Source organism: Periplaneta americana, chromosome 1 (genome assembly GCF_040183065.1).
Source record: "Periplaneta americana isolate PAMFEO1 chromosome 1, P.americana_PAMFEO1_priV1, whole genome shotgun sequence".
NCBI classification, from domain to species: domain Eukaryota; kingdom Metazoa; phylum Arthropoda; class Insecta; order Blattodea; family Blattidae; genus Periplaneta; species Periplaneta americana.
The window spans coordinates 103,343,717-103,364,808 of NC_091117.1; the positions used below are offsets into that span (position 1 = coordinate 103,343,717).

General features: G+C 34.7%; 1 protein-coding gene across 6 annotated transcripts in view; it reads left to right on the top strand.

Annotated features, from left to right (window-relative positions):
* Nipped-A (Transcription-associated protein Nipped-A) overlaps positions 1 to 21,092 on the top strand; it is a 494,348-nt gene that overhangs the window by 420,565 nt on the left and 52,691 nt on the right. For 5 of the 6 annotated variants that reach the window (XM_069825168.1, XM_069825178.1, XM_069825179.1 and 2 more), the window contains exon 54: positions 18,640 to 18,798. In XM_069825168.1, the coding sequence (XP_069681269.1) occupies positions 18,640 to 18,798 (159 nt within the window). The remainder of the gene's footprint in view (positions 1 to 18,639; positions 18,799 to 21,092) is intronic. The other variant, XM_069825181.1, reaches the window with a different exon arrangement.

Below are 21,092 nucleotides of genomic sequence, written 5' to 3' on the forward strand. Positions count from 1 at the left end.
ATATACAATCAAATGCATCTCCACAAAAAAATTCCTTATAAATTGAACGGTTTTCACTTCAGAAATCACAGGAACCGCTTCACCCAGGTAAGTAGTTAGCAGTTAATCATTTCAAAGCTCTTGTTATATTATGAAATAGCATCACACAATGCTGCCAAAATAAATGTTCCCAGTGTTAAAATTACAGAGTGTAAATTTCGCTTAGGACAGTTTTTGCTCTGGAAAATTAAAGGAAACAAACAGTATATCAAACCAGCAGCTGAGACACAAAGCACCTGAAATTCGAAAGTGGTTAAAAATTTTTATATTTCGTTCTTTCTTATTTACCAGCAACAGAAGTACCGATATCAGATTTTTTGCAGAGCTAATATCAGAGGCCCCTCCTATTAGAGAATGTTTTGAATATTATTATATTCTGGAAAACTACATTGGCACATCAACCTCCCCTCCCCCCGCCTGAATTCTGGGCTGAAGCACGAAAATTTCGAAATGTACTAACTACAGATGCGGCAGAATATTACCACAATGGTCTTCAGCAAGAATTTTGTAAGACATATCCAAATATCTTCATAGTCATTATATGTATTAAAATAAAACATATACTACATGTGAAGTACCTACTAAAAATGAGAGAAATAGAAATGGGAAGGACAATAAAAAAAAGTGGAATGGACAAACACTAAGAAACTATTCATCTTGAATCAGTATGAACAATAGGACACTTTTTTTTTGGTGTTAGTGGTATAGAATATGAAATTAAGTTGCATCAATAAGTTTTTCGAGTTTAGCATTACTTTAAGTATTTATTATCCCCCTGTTGGAAAGATGGAATTACTTTGTTTGAAACTTGATGAAATTTTATTGTACCTTAACTCAATTTATTAAGGTACAATAAAATTCAAAATAATAACTGCAGGCCATTTTAAAATAAATCTGTTGGATGTAAATTATTTCTTAATTTATTAGGACCATAAAGGTATTGTTACAAGCGATAGATTGAATCATTTTTATCTTAATAATTTAATGTAGGATGATTATTTCGGGAATTGTTATGCTCTAAATTGTGAGGATATTTTAATACTTTTTTAAAATATAAATTTGGAATATGTTTCCAGTTAGTAAAGAGTAATTCAGAGAGACAGAGGTCTCAAGCATATTTATTGACACATGCCAGAATTATTAAATATGAAAAAAAGAATTCTTGCACTAACATACTGTTTATAAAGTAACCAAATCTTAAGAAATACAGTATATGTACTGGTATTCTATATAAAGGCATAGGAGTGAATATAAATCTGTTTTAAAGAATTCCTATTTAATATTCCTGCTATAGGAACATGACAAAATAAATACAACGCAGCATGGAAGCTAATTCAACTCTTATCGAGTATTGTTGATGAGATGTGTTATGAAGGTAGACCGAATCATTCAATATAAATGTATAAATAGGACGAATAATAATAGATTAATTTCAGTGTATGTAGTATCAAAACTGAAAGCTGTAACTAGTCTATGAATGATGTCTTAACAAGTATAAATAAAATGGACTCTTGACAAGAGACACACATTTGGCTTCAGTAATAACTAGGACTTCAAGGAATTTATGGTAGCTCACCTGTCAGGCAAAACTCTGAATAGTCAGCATTGTCGAACTATAGAAGCACGATTAAAAAGTATTTTTTTCCCCACCCATTACATATGATTGCTTTTTTCAAGTCCCGGTAATAACATTATTAAATTAATTATCCCACATATTTGGGTGGTGCCTTTCTTTGTTTCTGACATAATTTATGAGAGTTTCTCTTTTACACTTCAATAGAGAAATACAACTTTCAGTGGACAATGAACGTGTAACTCTAATGGAACTCTAAGAACCACAGCATTAATGTTTTCTTCTTTTCTTTCATGCCCTTTAGTTTTTGTTGCAGATAATATCATGCTATTGGATAATTATACATGCACCTTTCTAATAAAATTGGCATATATTTCACTGGTCTCAGAAGTAAAATTAAATGTATAATAGCTTCTCGGTGCAAAATATTTACTGAAAATTATTGTAAGATTTGACTAGAAATGTCACTTCTCAGGCAAGGTTATTCGTGGATGACTGTATAATATACAGAAAAAATTAGTGATAAATCTTATATCACCGCCTTGCAAAACTAGCTTGACGTTATTGAAAACTGGACTACAACAAATAAAATTAAAATCAATGTGAGCAAAAGTAAATCAATATGTATCCTTCTGTAAAACACAAAATTAAATTCGTCTCATATACCAATTAAATGGATCACCAGTGTCACAAGTAAACACTTAGGTACTGTATATATTTTAGTAACAAACTGGTTGAAATAAGTCACTAATATTACAAGGATAGCCTGGAAAACACTACATTTCTTTATGCGTATTCTTAAGAAAGCTAACCGAAAGTCAAAAGAATTAATGTACATAACCCATGTTCGGTCCACTGCTGTGGAGTAATGGTAGGCACATCTGACCGTGAAATGAGTGGGCCCGGGTTCAAATCCTGATTGGGGCAAGTTACCTGGTTGAGGTTTTTCCGAGGTTTTCCCCAATTGTAAGGCGAATGTCATGTAATCTATGGCGAATCCTCAACCTCATCTCGCCAAATATCATTTCACTATCATAAATTCCATCGAGGCTAAATAACCTAGTAGTTGATACAACATCGTTAAATAATCAATTTAAAAAAAGACGTCAGATAAGCAGAGGAAGTTACAAAAGCTTGTAGTGGCGAAGAATTTAAAGCGTACTACAAATGGCAGAAAAAGTGGATAGCTTATATTGATGTATTTGTTACGTGACATTACACAGGAGATATCACCACATATAGTTGTAAACAACCGTGGATATTTTAAATCTGAAAGTGTACGTTAGTGTAATTTTTTTTTATTGGGTTATTTTACGACGCTGTATCAACATCTAAATTATTTAGCGTCTGAATGATATGAAGGTGATAATGCCGGTGAAATGAGTCCGGGGTCCAGCACCGAAAGTTACCCAGCATTTGCTCGTATTGGGTTGAGGGAAAACCCTGGAAAAAACCTCAACCAGGTAACTTGCCCCGACCGGAATTCGAACCCGGGCCACCTGGTTTCGCAGTCAGACGCGCTGACCGTTACTCCACAGGTGTGGACACTTTAGTGTAATCAAGTGTTGCTTTGTATAATAAGAACTGTAGACACAGTGTATACGGTAAATCTCTATATGCATTTGAAAAGATTAGTAATCAACTTGACAGAAATGTTCGTGTGTCACAATATAATTTGTAATATTTTATTTGTTAATGGCACTGTTATTTTTATTAAAGTATGCGATTTAGCAGTTACATGTACTTCACAAATGTCTTAATTGTTTCAAAAACAATTAAATGCATTTATGACATTTGGCACAATAATATGAACATTTTCCATTTTGGTAATAAATTAAGTGGCAAGAAAATGTTCATGTGTCACACCATATAATATTTAATATTTTTTACATTATTAATTATTCCTTTTCATTATGATTTTCTGTTTATATTTTGGAATGCTTACGTTAAAAAACAATGATGTGTCTTTCATGAACTCCTAAGTATTTGATTAAGTATCCTGTGAAGATCATAGTTACTTCGAAAATGTTACGTGTGTGACTATGGAATGACCCATCAGTATTGTTAGTATTGTTACAAATTACAAAACCTGAAACTGTTAGAATGGGATCAGGAGTAGTGACAAAAAATGTAATGTTGTAGGCCTACATCAACATGACTATTTTAATCCAGTTTCTAATAGTTTTTAAGGTTTGAAGGCCTTTTGAGGTAAACAGTATTGAACATGTGAGGGAAGGGCTATTTCTTGGTAATGGATTAGGCCTGTATATTTTATAATATTATTAACTATATATTGTTAAAGTACCTAGTAAATATCGTAATATGTATATTATATAATACTGTAAACGAGACAATATCACAGGCTGCAAACTAGATAATTCTTGTTTTTGTATAATTATACGAACATGTCTGAAATAAACAAGACTACCATTGGTTAGGTTAGGATAGGATTACTTATATATTGTAATCAGGCTATATGCACAAATTTTCCAATATACTACTATCATAACTAAATAGGTAATGTTAACATTAATTTTCATAAGTTTTTGTGGTGCAAATTAAAATAATTCAAAGTAAAGTATAACAAAACTCCGACAACATTATAATTATGAACGTCAAATTCTCTTATTTTATTTATTTTTCAGTGTTTAGTCCCTTATTTCCCATTGTTCTTTGGATTTATCATTAGTGAAATATCAATTAACGGATAAATTATGTTATACACGTTGATAATATAAATAATATTCACGACAAATATATAAAAACAGAAGAGATAACGAATCATAATTTAGCCCACCGATAACTTTATAACATGGTCTAAAAATTCTAGGTAAATTGGCTTTGCGCGAGACTCTGCATTGTATTCTATTCAATACAAAGGCGTACTTTATCTTATCTTTCCGCTTCGCCCACGTGACAACTATAATTAGAACTCCCTCGTTCCGAACTTGCCTAGGTCATATAGACCAATAATATTTATCCATGGTCATCAATTGTCGATAGTACATACCGTTGCTTACGAGAATATCTCGTAAGCAAGAAATAATCGATTTAGACTGACCAGACCGGTTCAGAGTTCGTGTCTCGTGATGGTGTTGGTCATTGTGCCATCTGTTGACGATTATTGAACTACATCAAGCCGGCCTCGACTGCAAACCCTAAAGCCTATATAAAAGAGCTATCTGTTAGTATATATGATCTAGGGTATTAGGTAAGTATTGTTCAAGAATAAAATAACATAGCCTGTGTATGAACCATTCATATTAAGTGGATGTTGGTCACGACTGTAAATAACGTAGTCTGTATGTGAAACAAGTGAGTGATAGGAGACTGTCGCGAGCTTTGAAAAACTACAGAGAATGCAAACCTCCTGGTGAGGACTTGAGAGGGCGCAAGCCTAATCCACGTAAGATAGACCCAGATAAAATAGCTTTCATTGAACAGCATATAAACAGTTTTCATGTTAGTGAATCGCACTAAATCCGAAATGATACTTTAAACAGGAAGTACATGAATCTTCTTCTGAACATTCGAAAGATGTATGAATTGTACAAAGAAGCATGCCTTAAGGGCAATAGGGAGTTTGTAAAAGAAAGTTACTATCGTCACATTTTTAATACACAATTCAACTTACGCTTACAAAAACTGAGAAAATATACTTGTAAAAATTGTAACTCTTACAAAATCAAGAAAATGGATACAAATCTCACAGTGGAAGAAAAAGCAACATTGGAGACAACCCAAGAACTAAATTTAAGGAAAGCTGAGAGAACCTGTAAATGTATGAAGCGTGATTTTTCTAATCCTAATACTGAAATGTACATGATATCCATGGGTCTACAGAAGGCCCTTCCATTCCCAATACTGACAGTCAGCGATGCTTACTACAAAAGAAACCTGTACGTCTACAATTTTGGCATTAATGTCATGAAAAGTAAAACAGGATATTTCTATTGTTGGGATAAAGCTATTGCAGCTCGGGGCTTCCTGGAGATTGCCTCATCCTTGCTTATTCACTTCAAGAAAGTGTTGTCTTCTAAACCAGCTGTAAAGCATATTGTGATTTAGTCCGATTTTTGTACTGGACACAATCGAAATTTGAATGTAGCCCTCACACTTCTGCGTAATGTTCTGTCCAGTGACAATGACATCGAAATCTTTGAACAAAAAGTTTTGGTTTCGAAACATTCATACCTTTCCAATGATGGTGATTTTTGGTGTGTTGAAACTGCCAGTAGAAATAGAACCATTTATGTACCAAAAGATTGGTACAATGTGATGGGGGAAATCCGAAGAACCAATAAGTTTGTGGTTCATGAAATGCAATGTCCAGATTTTTTGACAATCAAAGGTCTTCAACAATGTCACGAAGAGGAAACAAAATCTGGCTGTAAATGAAAGAAACTGACTGAAAATGCGTCATATCAAGTAGAATAAGGCGCATGGAACCTCTATCCTTTGTAAAGGAAATTGGAACAAAATAGTTGAGTTCGAAGAGCTTGACTTGAGAAAAGGTCGTGACAGAACTGGGAGACCGTCAATGTGCCTGACTCGGCTTCAACTTCAAACGACTTACCCTGATGGAAGATTCATCACAAAAGCAAAGAAAAAAGATATAGGGGATCTATTGCAGTTTATACCCCCTTGTCACCTTTCTCTTTTTCTTGGCCTAAACTTTGACCCTTGAACTGTTTCCGATGATGATGAATAAGTTGATGAAATCATGATATCAGATGACATCGTATGAATTTTCATTTTTCTCTTTTCAATGTTCATTTTTGATTGTGTTTCTTAACAATAAACAACAGTTCTGTTTTTGAGTAGGCTTTCAACTTTTATTCAATCTCATTTCCTTTACCTTCAATTCTAGAAGAACGCTATTTTTTTTCAAGATCATGACTTTGAAAAGTTCACTTTTGAGGTAGTTAAAACAGTTGCAAGATAGATTTATAACTTCTAATTGAAAGTATGTACGTTCCACATATTGCCAAGCCATTATTTACTCAAGACATATACAATTCTGAATTTACAGTGAATTGCAAACTTTAAATTTGCTCTCCTAAAAACATAGAAGTTTGGACGTACACCACTTGGCAGCCAACCCGCCCAATTAAAACAGAGTTTTCTGTCGGCGATTGTCCTCTATTCATTACAATACTATTCATAAGTTAGCATTTGAAACGCCTGAACTTTTTACATTCCCATATATGGTCTGGTATCCTCTTACAGGAACATGTAGGATCATCATGCTGCAATCGGTATTTTGAACTAATGATAGTAGGCCTTCAATTTTTCATGGCCAGTTATCATAAACGAGCTTATAATGAGATAATATGCATCTCCTTACCGACACTCATTTAATTAAATATTCATTACAAGGTTTGCATCAGGCATATCGTTCATTCAAACTATAGGTTATTAAATATCAGTCTTGAATATAGTTTACTGTATTGTACAGGGGCGTATTTTGCGGACTACCGGAGCTACCGGCGGTAGCGGTAGCCCAAGGAAATTACAAAAGAAAAAGTTTATAATATAACATAATGTAATAATTTTGTATTATTAGTTTTACCACAGTAATTAAAATTAAAGTAATTGTTAGATTTATATGCACTCTCTGCTCTCGAAAAGAAACAAGTTGTCAAGGCGGCATCGCTGGAGAAACCGCTGCTACGAGGGGTAGCCTGTGACCGTTCCGCTCACGCTGTCCTGTCGCACAACTGCCCGTCCCCCGCTCCCTTCTGTTTCTATCGTGCAGTGTAGGCCGGGTGAGTTGCCGCTCTCGTGATCGGTTTCTTCGAAGGTGCGAAGCAACAATACGCTTAGTACGCTAGCTCATGAATGTGATTGTGTTCTTGCAGTTCAGTATTTTAAATTTGTGATTTGTTCGAGTGTCTAAGAGTTATATTAATTGTGAATTACTAAGTTTTTAATTTCCCAATTAAGTGATATTGTGAAAAATATGGCAGAACAAGTTTCTGGAGAGGTTTGTGTTGAAAATGACTGTGTAATAGAAGGTTTATTAAAAGTGCCTTTTAACCGTTGTACATACAACGAGAAAGTTGAAATTGTGAAAATGGAAAGACCAACTCCTGAGTTAAATTTGTCCATGAACGTAAAAGAAAAACAGCGTGAGTACACACGCCATTTCACTTCAACATCATATGGTAAGTGGAATTGGTTGTGTGGTAGTTCTAACTGTCTAAACTATTTTGCTGGCCATGTTTGTTATTTAGCCGCGAAACTAATGTGTGGTCAAAAGAGGGGTTTTCTAATATGAACTCCCTTCGAACGGCAGTCCTAAAACACGACAAATCAAAAGCTCATATTTGTAGTAGCATGAACTTTGCAAACTTTGGGAAGACAAGAATTGATTTACAGCTAGATAAGCAAAAAGCTCTACACATCAACCAACACAGTGCTCTTGTGAAACAAAAATCGGGAGATTTTACTGCTTCTTATTAACGCAGTCTGCTTTCTAGGAAAACAAGAATTGGCTTTTCGGGATCATAATGAGAGTGTGGAATCAGACAATAGAGGAAATTATATTGAATATTTAAGTTCTTTAAGTGAATTTGACCATTTACTGGCCAATCATCTTGAGAGTTCAACAGTATTCCGTGATACTTCTCCTGCAATTCAGAATTACTTAATATTTGCTATAAGTGGGGTTATGATAAAGAACATAAAATCTGAAATAGAAGAAGCACCTTTTGTGGCCATTGTTGTTGATGACAAGTGATCAGAGTCAATTGTCCACTGTTTTAAGATACGTCGACAGTACTGCCAATGTTCAAGAACGGTTTATAGGATTCACAAATGTCAGTTCGGACAAAACTGCTGCTGCTTTGTTTCAGCATGTGGAAGGTGTTATAGCAGAATACAATGTCGGCAGTGAGTTAATTGCACAGACATACGATGGTGCTTCAAATATGGCGGGAAATATTAATGGCTTAAAAACAAAAGTTCAAGAAAAGTATCCTCAAGCACTATTTGTCCATTGTTACAGCAATGTTCTCAATTTAGTTTTGCAACAAACTACTTCATCCATTCCAGAATGCCGCATTTTTTTTTTCAAAACACTGTCGGGTTTAGCTGCATTTTTCTCATCATCTCCTAAAAGATCAGAAAAACTCAAGGAATTTATGAAAAAGAAACTCCCAAAAATAGCACCAACTCGGCTTGTAAATACAGTAAAGGAATACAGAGAACAACTGACTGCTTTCTTTGAAAAAATCATTTGTAATGACTCTGAAGAAAACTGGGATGATGATGTAATTGTGCAGGCTCAAGGATATTTGTATTTTATCACACAGTTTCAGAATATATTTCTTCTTGAAGTCTATGCTAGAGTGTTCGCATATACAGATGTGCTCTACAATATTCTTCAGACAAAAAGTCTAGACATAGCATACTGCTTGCAAGAGGTATCAAAGTTAAAAAATACTACATCCGAGTTCAGACGTAGTGGGTTTCTGTCCATATGGAGTAATATGGAAAATGAAAATTCTTCAGCCAATACAATGGAACCACCATTAAAGCGAAGAAAAGGAGATGATAAATTGAAATACAGGCAGCTGTACTACAGCATACTAGATCATATGCACATGGAAATTACTGACAGATTTTCTGATTATGGAAAGCTTCAGTTCACACATCTTCTAGATTCTCAAAAATTTTTTGCTTATAGGGAAAACTTCCCGAATGAGGCACTAAACAAATTATTTCAGTCCTATAACAGTCACTTTGATCAAGTACGTTTGAAAAATAAATCAAGTGTAATATATTCAGCAGAAGTCTTTGATTTTTCGAACAAACCTATCCATGAAATATTATCTGCCATATATGAAAACCAGCTGAACCAAGTTATTCCTCAAGCCCTTAAATTGGCAACATTAATTGTGACAATACCAGCTACGTCAGCATCGGTAGAAAAAACATAATCTGCGTTGAAGCGAATAAAATCCTACTGTAGATCAACTCATACACAAGAACGTTTATCCGGCTTGGCACTGATGTCCATTGAAAAGTCATTTCTACAGAAACTTCGCAAGCGGCCCAACTGTAATTTCAATGACGAAGTCATCAAAGTATTTTGTCCCAATCAAGACGTCTGGAATTCACATATAAATAGGTAAGGAATTTTATTATAGGGATTTTAAAATATATTTTGTGTAATAATAGGGTCAGTGGTAGCCCAGACCCTTAAACCAGTATACGCCACTGGTATTGTACACTTACAATAATACTTCTAGTTGTTTACTTTATTAACAAAATTCAAAATGCAAATTATGATGTTGAAAAAAATTACTTTACTTAGGCCTAACATTATTTGTTAATTACTTCAAAAAAAAAAAAACTTCTAAGTTGACAGCCATTTAAATTATCCTTCAGCAAGAAAATAGACATATCTGACACTATCTATACTAATAATAAATCTGAGCCGAAATTTTTCTGGTAATTTTCGATTTTCCAAAAATAATTGGTCCTAACATATATAATTAACCACCCTGAAACCGAAAATCGCATTTTTTAAATTTTTGTTTGTATGTCTGTATGTTTGTTACCTTTTCACGCGATAATGGCTGAACCGATTTATATGAAAATTGGAATATAAATTAAGTTCGTTGTAACTTAGATTTTAGGCTATATGGCATTCAAAATACTTTATTTAAAAGGGGGGTTATAAGGGGGCCTGAATTAAATAAATCGAAATATCTCGCTTATTATTGATTTTTGTGAAAAATGTTACATAACAAAAGTTTCTTTAATAATGATTTTCGATAAGTTTTATTCTTTACACAATTTTGATAGGACTGATATTTAATGAGATACAGTAGCGTGCAAATTAATCTGAACATGACATATTTTTACATTTTCTGTCATTGTTGGCCTCACAGCTGCTCATACCGCTTTAATTGACATCTGTAGTACGCGTAATTCCATTGTTGAAGCTCTGTCATTATTTTTTTTATAATATGTAACATTTTGCCTGTCGTTTTGTACTTATAAGCATTTCAATTGTGTTGAAGACTTAATACTGCAATCCTGTGTACATTCTGTCGTCTTCACAAATGGATACAACTCCACGAAAACGGTCTAAAATTATAACACTAGCAGAGCATTCTTCTATGACACAGAGGCAAATTGCTGCAGAATGTCACATCGGTTTGGCTACTGTTAATTCGATCATAAAACGATACAGGGAGACTGGATCCATCACACCCCAGAAAAAAGGAAACTGTGGCCGGAAAAGGAAGACTTCACCTGCAGATGATCGTTTAATTGTCAGGAAAAGTAAATTAAATCCTAGACTAACTGCTGTCGACTTAACCCGCGAGTTAATGGCTACCACTGGGGCGAATATTCACGTCACAACAGTGCGGCGTAGGGTTTTGGAAGCTGGACGAAGGGCTCATAAGCCTATTAAGAAGCAACTGCTAACCCCTGTTATGTGCAAAAAACGCTTAATGTGGGCAAAATTACATCAACACTGGACAGTGAATGACTGGAAGAATGTACTTTTTTCTAATGAGTCTCATTTCGAGGTCCACGGCCACCGTGTTTCTTACGTACGGAAAGGATCTGAAAAAGTAACAGCAGCTCATCTCCAACAAGCACCCAAATACCCCCTTAAAGTAATGTTTTGTGGTTGTTTTACACATGAAGGGCCTGGAGCATTAATACCTATCAAGGGAATGATGAATTCTGACAAATATATTCACTTATTGGAAACCAGAATCGTACCCCAGCTGCAAAAATCATTTCCGGATGGCAGAGGTGTGTTCCAACAAGACCTGGCACCTTGCCATACATCTCGAAAAACTACAGAATTCTTCAACAAGAAGAATGTTCAGGTACTCCCCTGGCCAGGCAACTCACCTGACATCAACCCCATTGAGAATTTGTGGTCAATTTGCAAAAGAAGAATGCAAAATATGGATTGTTCTACAAAGGAGAAGATGATTTCTGCCCTCATTGGTGTATGGTTTCGCGATGAAGAAACGAAGAATATTTGTGGGAAATTAGTGGAATCCATGCCAAATCGTCTCAGAGCTGTTATTAGGAACAAGGGAGGCCACATAGATTACTGAGGTATGTCTTAGATCCTTTTTTTATCCCGTTTGAGTGTTGTTCGGATTAATTTGCATGCTACTGTAAATGAGTTTTAAAATTAAAATAACACCATCTAAGGCGGTGCAATGAAATAACAAATGACTTCGTCTATAAGGGGCCTTGGACAACAACAATCGAAAAAGGGGCCTTGGACAGCAACAATCGAAAGCTATTAAACTTAGCCCACAGACAATGTTTCTGTGTTTGTATGAAGTAATATCGGGAGCTAAATTAACCGATTTATATAATTAATTATTATTTCACCATTGGAAAGTGTAGTTTCTCTAGATGGACATACTGCTATAATGTTATTACAGTAAATCGAGGACAGGTAAGATTAAAATAGCTTCCTATGCACAGAAAATTTGATAGGCTTTTTTGTACATTCGTTTTCTGTATTTCTTAAAATAATATTTATGTACACACTCATTTTAATCTCAGAGAATTAACGAACAACGAGATTGTATTGATTTAGTATGCAGTAATAGTACGTTAGCTTAGCAATCCATTATTTTATAATTCAAATTTTAACTATGCTCAATTGAATCGTGTTAAAATACATAAAATAGACTATATATGCAATAAATGCAATGCAAAAAAAAAATTGGGTAATGAGCCAAGCAGATTATGTTGCTCTGTTGTAAAAGTTGTTGCTTCTGAAATTCAAGAGCCCCCACAACAAATTAAAAACTTTCTTATCGGAGTACATCCGTTATCAACGCACTTTTTATATAATGTAATATAATATAATATAAAATAATATATACTATTAATAAATATGTAGCCGAAAATTTTCTGGTAATTTTCGCTTTTCCAAAAATAATTGGTGTTAACATGTATAATTATTCATCCTGAGACCGAAAATCGCTTTTTTGACATTTTTGTTTGTATGTCTGTATGTCTGTTACCTTTTCACGCGATAATGGCTGAACGAATTTCGATGAAAATTGAAATATAAATTAAGTTCGTTGTAATTTAGATTTTAGGCTATATGGCATTCAAAATACTTCATTTAACGGGGCCTGAATTAAATCGAAATGTCTTGCTTATTATTGCTTTTTTGTGAAAAATGTTACATAACAAAAGTTTCTTTAAAAATGATTTCCGATAAGTTTTATTCTATGCACAATTTGGTAGGTCTAATAGACTTTTAAAATAACAATACAATATGTTTTCACCGCTGCCTCAGATTGTAGCGTTGTTGTTCCTGCAATAATTCCCATGTGCAAAATATAAAATTTTTGAGTAGAAAGAAAAACCATGGCAATGGTACATATGAGATCGTGAATTCTTACATTTTCGAAAGAAAGAAATATAATTACATATCACTGTTTATGCTGTATCACTATTTAAGTTATTTGAAGGTTTCAGAACCATAGTGGGCCAAGCGCCATTTACTGAAGACGTAGAAAACAAGGGTTAAAATTAAGTTATTACCATAATTCAATGGAACCATATAGCAAGTAATATAAAGTTTACACATTAAAACTAAATGATATGTCAATCTTCATTAAACTATAGTTGCGTGTAATAACAAATAAGAAACATGTTAAAGGAATTGTCATTGTACCAAATGAGTGCTCTCTGGACCAAAATGATCGCAGTTTAATTATTTAAATATAATTTCAATTAAGTAACATATTAAACGATTTATCCTTCTAACAAACACGAATGTTCCCTGGATCAAACGTCCTATTTTAATTATGTAATTACTTTATATTTATTTCTAACAGGTGCAGCAGAGCGCATGGGTACGGCTAGTCTATCAATAAAAGGAAAAAAGAAAAGAGAAATCCCAATAGTTAAGTCAGAATATTCATTGGTATACTGTGCCCCTTGGTTTACTTTACCTTGGTCTCCACTACATTATATAAAATATATAAGTAGATAAAAACATTTTTGAGAGAAAAAGAAAATTGACTAGTGCATTAATCCAAGTGCTGTTGCATGGTGTCATGGAGCTGTGAGGATCCGAGTGCACGCAAGAAGCGGTATAAGTCAATATATTTCGTAAACGAAGAAAAAGTGAAATGAATGACTATCACCATGTTTCTTAACGAACGGAAATTAGCTTAAACATGTATTTTCAATAAATTCAAATACCATGACTGGGGACAGTTCCCTTGTAAGAAGAAGGTAGAAAATAGGAAAGATTGGAGAATGCTGGGTTTGCAGTGAGTGCAGGGGCGGAAAAGCGAGTTCCTGATGCTTTCAAATTGGGACATACCAGCTAAGGGAGACAACCCCAACAGAAAAATATCGACCCCCGAGGATCGCTGCAGGTTGGGCGTAGGACTGACATCCCTAGCCTGTAAAACAAATACATTCAGAAACCCAAGAAGCCTCGGAATGATTGTTTACAACAATGATGACTAAAGCAAAGGAAATTGGACTTATGAATTGGCACGTGGAACATAAGAACCCTCTATCAAACTGGGAGCCTAAAATCCCTCTTACAACAATTACAACAGTATAATTTACACATAAGAGCTATAGAAGAGTCAAAGTGGATGGGTAATGACATATATATGATACTAAAACACATACTATTTTCCAGAGTGGGAAACAAGGAGGAAAAAGAAGATTCGGAGTTGCATTTATAGTTAGTAAATCGATGAGAAATAATATACTAGCATTTACACCTGTTAATGAACGAACATGTATAATTCGCAAAAAAACTGAATTCTTCAATCTGTCAATTATTAATACTCACGCTCCCACAGAGGAAAAAGAGGAAAACATAAAAGACCAGTACTATCACAGTTTAGAAAGAACTTATGACAGTTTACCATCTAACGATATCAAAATCATACTAGGAGACTTAAATGCAAAAGTGGGATAAGAGAAAATATGAGGCGTGTTCTTAAAGTAACTTCCAAAAGGGTGTAGTAAGTAAACGGGAAGATATTTACAAACCATTTTTGTTGCATTGTATTCCCCACACTTCAGTTATTTCTCAACATGATCTCCACCATTATTGAGGCATTTATCGAGTCGTAGCATAAGTCTTTCTATCCCCTCATTGTAGAATTCGCCTGCCTGTGATGCGAACCACTCCTGCACTGCTGTTTTCACTTCATCGTCGCCATCAAAATGTTGACCACCGAGAAACTTATTGAGGTGCAGGAAGAGATGAAAGTCACTCGGAGCCCAATCCGGGCTGTAGGGAGGATGATCAATTTGTTCCCAGCCAAATTTCGAGATGAGATTTTGGGTGTTACGAGCTGTGTGTGGCTGAGCGTTGTCATGAAGCAACACAACTCCGTCGGTCAGCATTCCACATCTCTTGTTCTGAATTGCGCGACGGAGCTTCTTCAAGGTCTGACAATAGGTTTCTCTATTAATGGTTTCACCCCAAGGTAAGAATTCGATGAGTAGGACTCCTTTTCTGTCCCAAAAAACAGTGCACATGATCTTGCATATTGACATGGTTTGTTTGAATTTCTTTTTCCTTGGCGATGCAGTGTGCCTCCATTCCATGGACTGCTGCTTCAATTCAGGTGTCATGTGAGACACCCAAGTCTTGTCACCTGTCATGATATGGTCAAGAAGCTCATCGCCTTGCTCGCTGTAATGTGTGAGAAAGCTCAATGCACTGGAAGCTCGTTTGCTTTTGTGTTCCTCGGTGAGCATCTTGGGTACCCATCATGAGCACAGTTTTCGATATCGTAATTGATCTGTCACAATTTTGTAGAGAACACTCCGCGACATTTGTGGAAAATTCAAGGAAAGCGAAGAAATTGTGAACCTCCTGTCCTCATGAATTTTTTCACCAACAGCATGCACCAAATCGTCATTGATCAAAGATGGCCGACAGGTATGCTGCTCGTCATGCACGGAACTTTCTAACCCATCTCCTGACCATTTCATCACTAATGGCATCATCACCATACAGCTCACAAAGTTGACGATGAATGTCAACTGGTTTGATGTTTCTCGCATTCAAGAAACGGATAACAGACTGTATCTCACAGTCGGAAGGGTGCTCGATCACTTTAAACATTTCAGCTGATCACAACTAACCACACACACACGAACTGAAGCTCTGAAACTGCATGCACAGCTTGCCTGAGGACTGAAGAAGAAAACACGCATGAGCAAAATGACAATTGCAGCGATGCGACGGCTGTAATTGAAAACGGAACTTACTTTAAGAACACGCCTCGTATATCAAGGAATAATAATGCACAGTTTGCACACAGCATCTAATGATAATGATCAAAGAATTATACATTTTGCAGCTAATAAGAATATGGTAATTAGTTCCACCTGCTTCCCTAGGAAGAATATTCATAATGAGATCTGGAGATCCCCTGATGGATTAACAACTAACCAGATTGATCATGTGTTAATCGACAAGAGGAATGCCTCAAGCATTGATCATGTGTTAATCGACAAGAGGAATGCCTCAAGCATAATTGATGTCAGAACCCATCATGGAGCAGTAGGAAATTCAGACTACTATCTTGTTAAAACTATATATAGAGATAAAATAAATAGGTGGAAAAATGAATCCAAAATTAAAGAACCAAAAATAAATATGGAAAAATTAAAAGACTCTGAACGCCTAGAAACCTATCAAAAGAAGTTGGAAGAAAACCTTAAAGAGGGAACCTCTACGAACAATATTGATGAAGCTTGGGAAAATATGAAGACAAGAATTACTGAAGCAGCAACTACAACACTGGGATATGAAAGTAAAAATAAACAAAAAGATTGGTTCAATGAGAAATGTGAGGAAGCATTAGCAGCAAGGAATCGAGCTTATACATGCTGGCTAAACAGACCCACCAGAGTTAGAAGGATAAAGTATGAAGATAAATTAAGAATTGAAGGTAAATTTTTACGAAGGAAGAAAAGACTAGTACTAAATAAAAAATTATGTGATGTAAGTGAAGAACTTGGGAAACATAATCTATACACAGCTTTTAGAGAGGTTAAGTCTCTGAAAGAAGGTTTTAAACCTACTACAGTGCTTATTAAGGATAACCATGGTAACATCATCGGAGACCAGGAGGGGATTAAGTCCAGATGGAAGGAATATTTTCATACTTTGCTGAGCGGAATACCTAGCCCAACATACGAAACAGAAAGACTCCAAGATTTAATTCTCGATGAAGATGATGGATATGTAATACACCCATCCACAGTGGAAGAAGTTAAAGACTCCTTAAAGACATTAAAAAATAACAAAGCTCCAGGGGTGGATAAGATCCCTGCTGAACTTCTAAAAAATGAAGGAGAAACACTGTTAAAAGCAATTCATCACCTCATAACACTTGTCTGGCAGAAAGAACTGTTACCCAGTGATTGGAAGAGTAGTATTATATGTCCAATAGATAAAAAGGGAGACAAATTAGACTGCAGTAATTACAGAGGAATAGCCCTACTGCGCACAGCATATAAAATTCTCACTAATATTATACGATTAAGATTAGAACCATATATAGAAAACCTACTACGTGAATATCAAGGAGGCTTTAGAAGAGAAAGATAAACGATTGACCAATTACACACAGTTAAAATCATGCTCGAGAAATGCTGGGAGTTTAACATCAGTGTGTATCAAATATATGTAGACTTTAAGCAAGCCTATGATAGTGTAGAACGAGATAAAATTTACGAAATTAGGAATAAATTTAACATCCCTAAAAAGTTAATAAGACTGGTCAAAGCAACTATGACAGACACAAAGGCCCAAGTTAAGATACAAGCACAACTTACAGAATCCTTTAAAATAGAGCAAGGACTCAGACAGGGAGATGGGCTGGCTCCATGCCTGTTTAATTTTGTTCTAGATATGCCATTAGAAAGCTATCAGTGAACATTAAAGGGACTCTTGAATATCAAACCATGCAGGTAGTAGGATATGCAGATAACATATGACTATTAAGCAGAAGCAACAAAGCTATCCTAGAAATGTACACAGAATTTAAAGTAGCAACAGAAGATATACAGTAGGCCTTGAAATTAATAATCAGAAAACCAAGTTATGTTACAGACGTGTTAAACCAATGACAGAACAGCAACTTAACAGTATTAAAGATTTAGGTTTTAACATTGTGAAAAGTTTTAAGTATCTTGGATCGTGTAACACAGACAACAATGATCAACATATAGAAGTACAAAGGAGATTGAAACTAGCCAATAAAGCTTACCACTCACTACACAAAATAATGAAGAGCAATAATATACACTCGGCATCTAAAATAAGGCTATATAAGGTTTTAATAAGAACTGTTTTAACCTATAGTAGTGAGACATGGAGCCTCACTAAAAGATCAGAAACAGTCTTAAGTAACTTTGAAAAGAAAGTACTTAGGAAAATATACGGACCGATAAAGGTTAATGGCCAGTGGGGGATACGATATAATAAGGAATTGTACGACAAATATAATAAATCTGACCTTGTTACTTTTGTTAAATTAAAGAAACTAGAATGGGCTGGTCATATACAAAGGCTCTCAATAGACCGAGTACCAAAAAAAAGTTCTTACAGCAAATTTTATGGGGAGTAGGCGAATTGGAAGGCCGAAGAAAAGATGGGAGGATGGTATTAAGGAAGATGCTGCAAACCTGTTTAGGTGTCGCAACTGGAGGCTTGCCTCGCAAAATAGAAATGACTGGAGGCAGAAAATCAGTGAGGCCAAAGCTCGAACTTGAGCCGATTAGCCATTGTGGATGGATGGATGGAAGGATGGATGGATGATGGATGGGTTTGCAGTTTAAGACCTGCCATTGGGCAGAACACTATGAATTTATAATCATTTGTAGTAGTTTTTCGTATTTTATATCTGAATATGGCTATTCCTTTACAGGTGATATAGTACAAAATTAGTAATTACTTAACTGCTTCTTTTTTGTGTACTATATAAATTAGAACTTTTATGCACATTTGATACTTGTTGCAGGTGGGACGTATGTTTCCTCAAGCTGTATACTTTCCCATACGCACTTTGTACCTCACACTAAAAATAGAACAACGGGAACGCTACAAGAGTGCAGAGATAGCAGCGGCCATTGCTGGGAAGCAGGCAGCTTCCAGTCAGGTACGCCTTCAGAAGCCTGGTGTAAGTAGACATTTTATGTTAACTTTCTTATTGCTTTCAATATATGAATATATATATATATATATATATATATATATATATGAACAGTGGACTTAGTAAATTAATTCAGTCATTATTTTATCACTGATTTTTATGACTAATAAGTTCGTTCAAATGATCCAAAAATACATGTGTACTCCATCTGCCACATTTCAACTTTCTTGGTATTTAAAAATATGCTAAAGATTTCCAAATTTTGTTGGAAGTTATTTATTTATTTATTTATTCTGGTGTAGTTAAGGCCATCAGACCTTCTCTTCCACACTTACTTAAAATATTACTCCTCGAAATTTTAAGGCATATCTGTGGTACCTGTTAGGTTGCAATCAGTAGTGAGACAGCAATCAATGCTTGGTGAAAATATAGTTAACATCATATTGGTATTAAAAACAAAAGCTGAGTATAATTCAATATGTTAGACATTAATAGTGTACTTTCGTTTAATTATGATATCTACATACTGTACATTGCCCTCTTAGTTGTCCCCCCCCCCCACTTTAATATTGCTCTTGTGAAAACTTGATAAAATGTCACCACTTTTTACATCAAGACGACTCTTATGTCAAAGTATATAATTGGATAAAATCAATGTCTTTTTGCACAGCACAATCTATGTACAACCCAAATATGTATTGTTTTTACATACTTAGAATTTATTTAGTATGTGATAATATGACAAATGTTACAAATTACACAGATCTGTTTACAATATATACATTTTATTTCGTCCAATTAAATTTCCATTAGATGTGATTTAGTTTATTTATACGCCAATTCCAAGTGTGATATAATTACATTTGTACACATTTTCTTACATACTTTTTGTAATGTGTAGAAAACTGATATTATATGAAAGCCTACATTCCAAGATTATATATTCAAATTGAATTTAGGCCATTCAAAAAGGAATATATGATGATGAAAATGATATCAATTCCATCTCTCTACTCCTATTACTAATGATGTTATAAAGTGTCAAATTTTCTGTGACATAATTAAATATTGCAGACATCGTACTTTACTCAGTATTTCAGAAGGAAACTGCTTTCGAGGCTGGGACTTGTAATTTATCTTTAACTATGGAACACAATACACCGAATATATTTATGACACTCATAAAAAGATCATTTTGATCCCAAACACTTTTTTCGATTGTTGTGGGCTTTTTAGACGTTGTGGAACATTGTTAAAATGCTATTTCTTTAAAATGAAGATATGAAAATAATACAGAATGTCTCGAAGAAAAAATATTATATTATTGTACTCACATTAGTTGGTGATTTTCATTTTCTTTGCTGTTTTACGACCAGTTGTAGACGATTTCCTTCTCTGCTCTTTCAGCGTTTGTTGAGAACTTTCATTCTAATGATTGATCGGATTCAGAATAACATTCAATAATGAATGGATCTACACTAGAAAACTTCTACTATATTAGTAAATGTTTGTGTTATGTTTTTACACTTGTTTAGTGTAGCCCCATAGTACTCCTCAAAACATCTTTCAAATTTGTAAACCACATGAAGTCAATCAACAAAAGGACGAATAAGATTAGTGAAACACACTTCAACCATTCGGATTTCTTACTTTCACAGTTTTTTGTTTGTTTACCATAGAAGAGTTTGTTCGTAGCATATACACACGGATATATCTCCTTCTATCAGTACAATAAATAACTGGCAGACATATCACTCTATTCACTTTTTTTCAGAGCTATTTACTTCCAAGACATCTGATGTCTTTGCTTTCATTGTCATTGCTGACATTCTGAAGTCATTGCACTATTTGCTTCTGGAACTTGCGGGATTGCAAATATGATGTTATTACTACTGAGTAAAATACAGTCTGTCTTCGGTTCTTTTCATTGAATAAGTTTTATGGACAGGTATCTGGGAATTTAAATCATCAAAACTATTATTTATAATATGAATGACCTGTGCTACATGTTTCTCTGTTGGGTAATTGTTTGTGAAGGATAGCATTTGCAGCACTACCAGACCGTAGCTGTGCAGCTTTTCGGCATTTTTCTGTTCACTTTCAGTCACTAGGGGTCGTTCATTGTTCATTTATGGCAGTAAATCTGTATTTTCGTTATCTGAAATTACTGCTGATCTACAGTTTCTCTGGGTTCTAAAATAAATCCATTGTCTAGTAAATGATTCCTCATTAGTTTTTCAGTGTGATGTGTGCGGTATATCACAGAAAGCACTTTACTCTACACTTAAGAGTATATGTTACAAGATTTGAAATGTATGTGT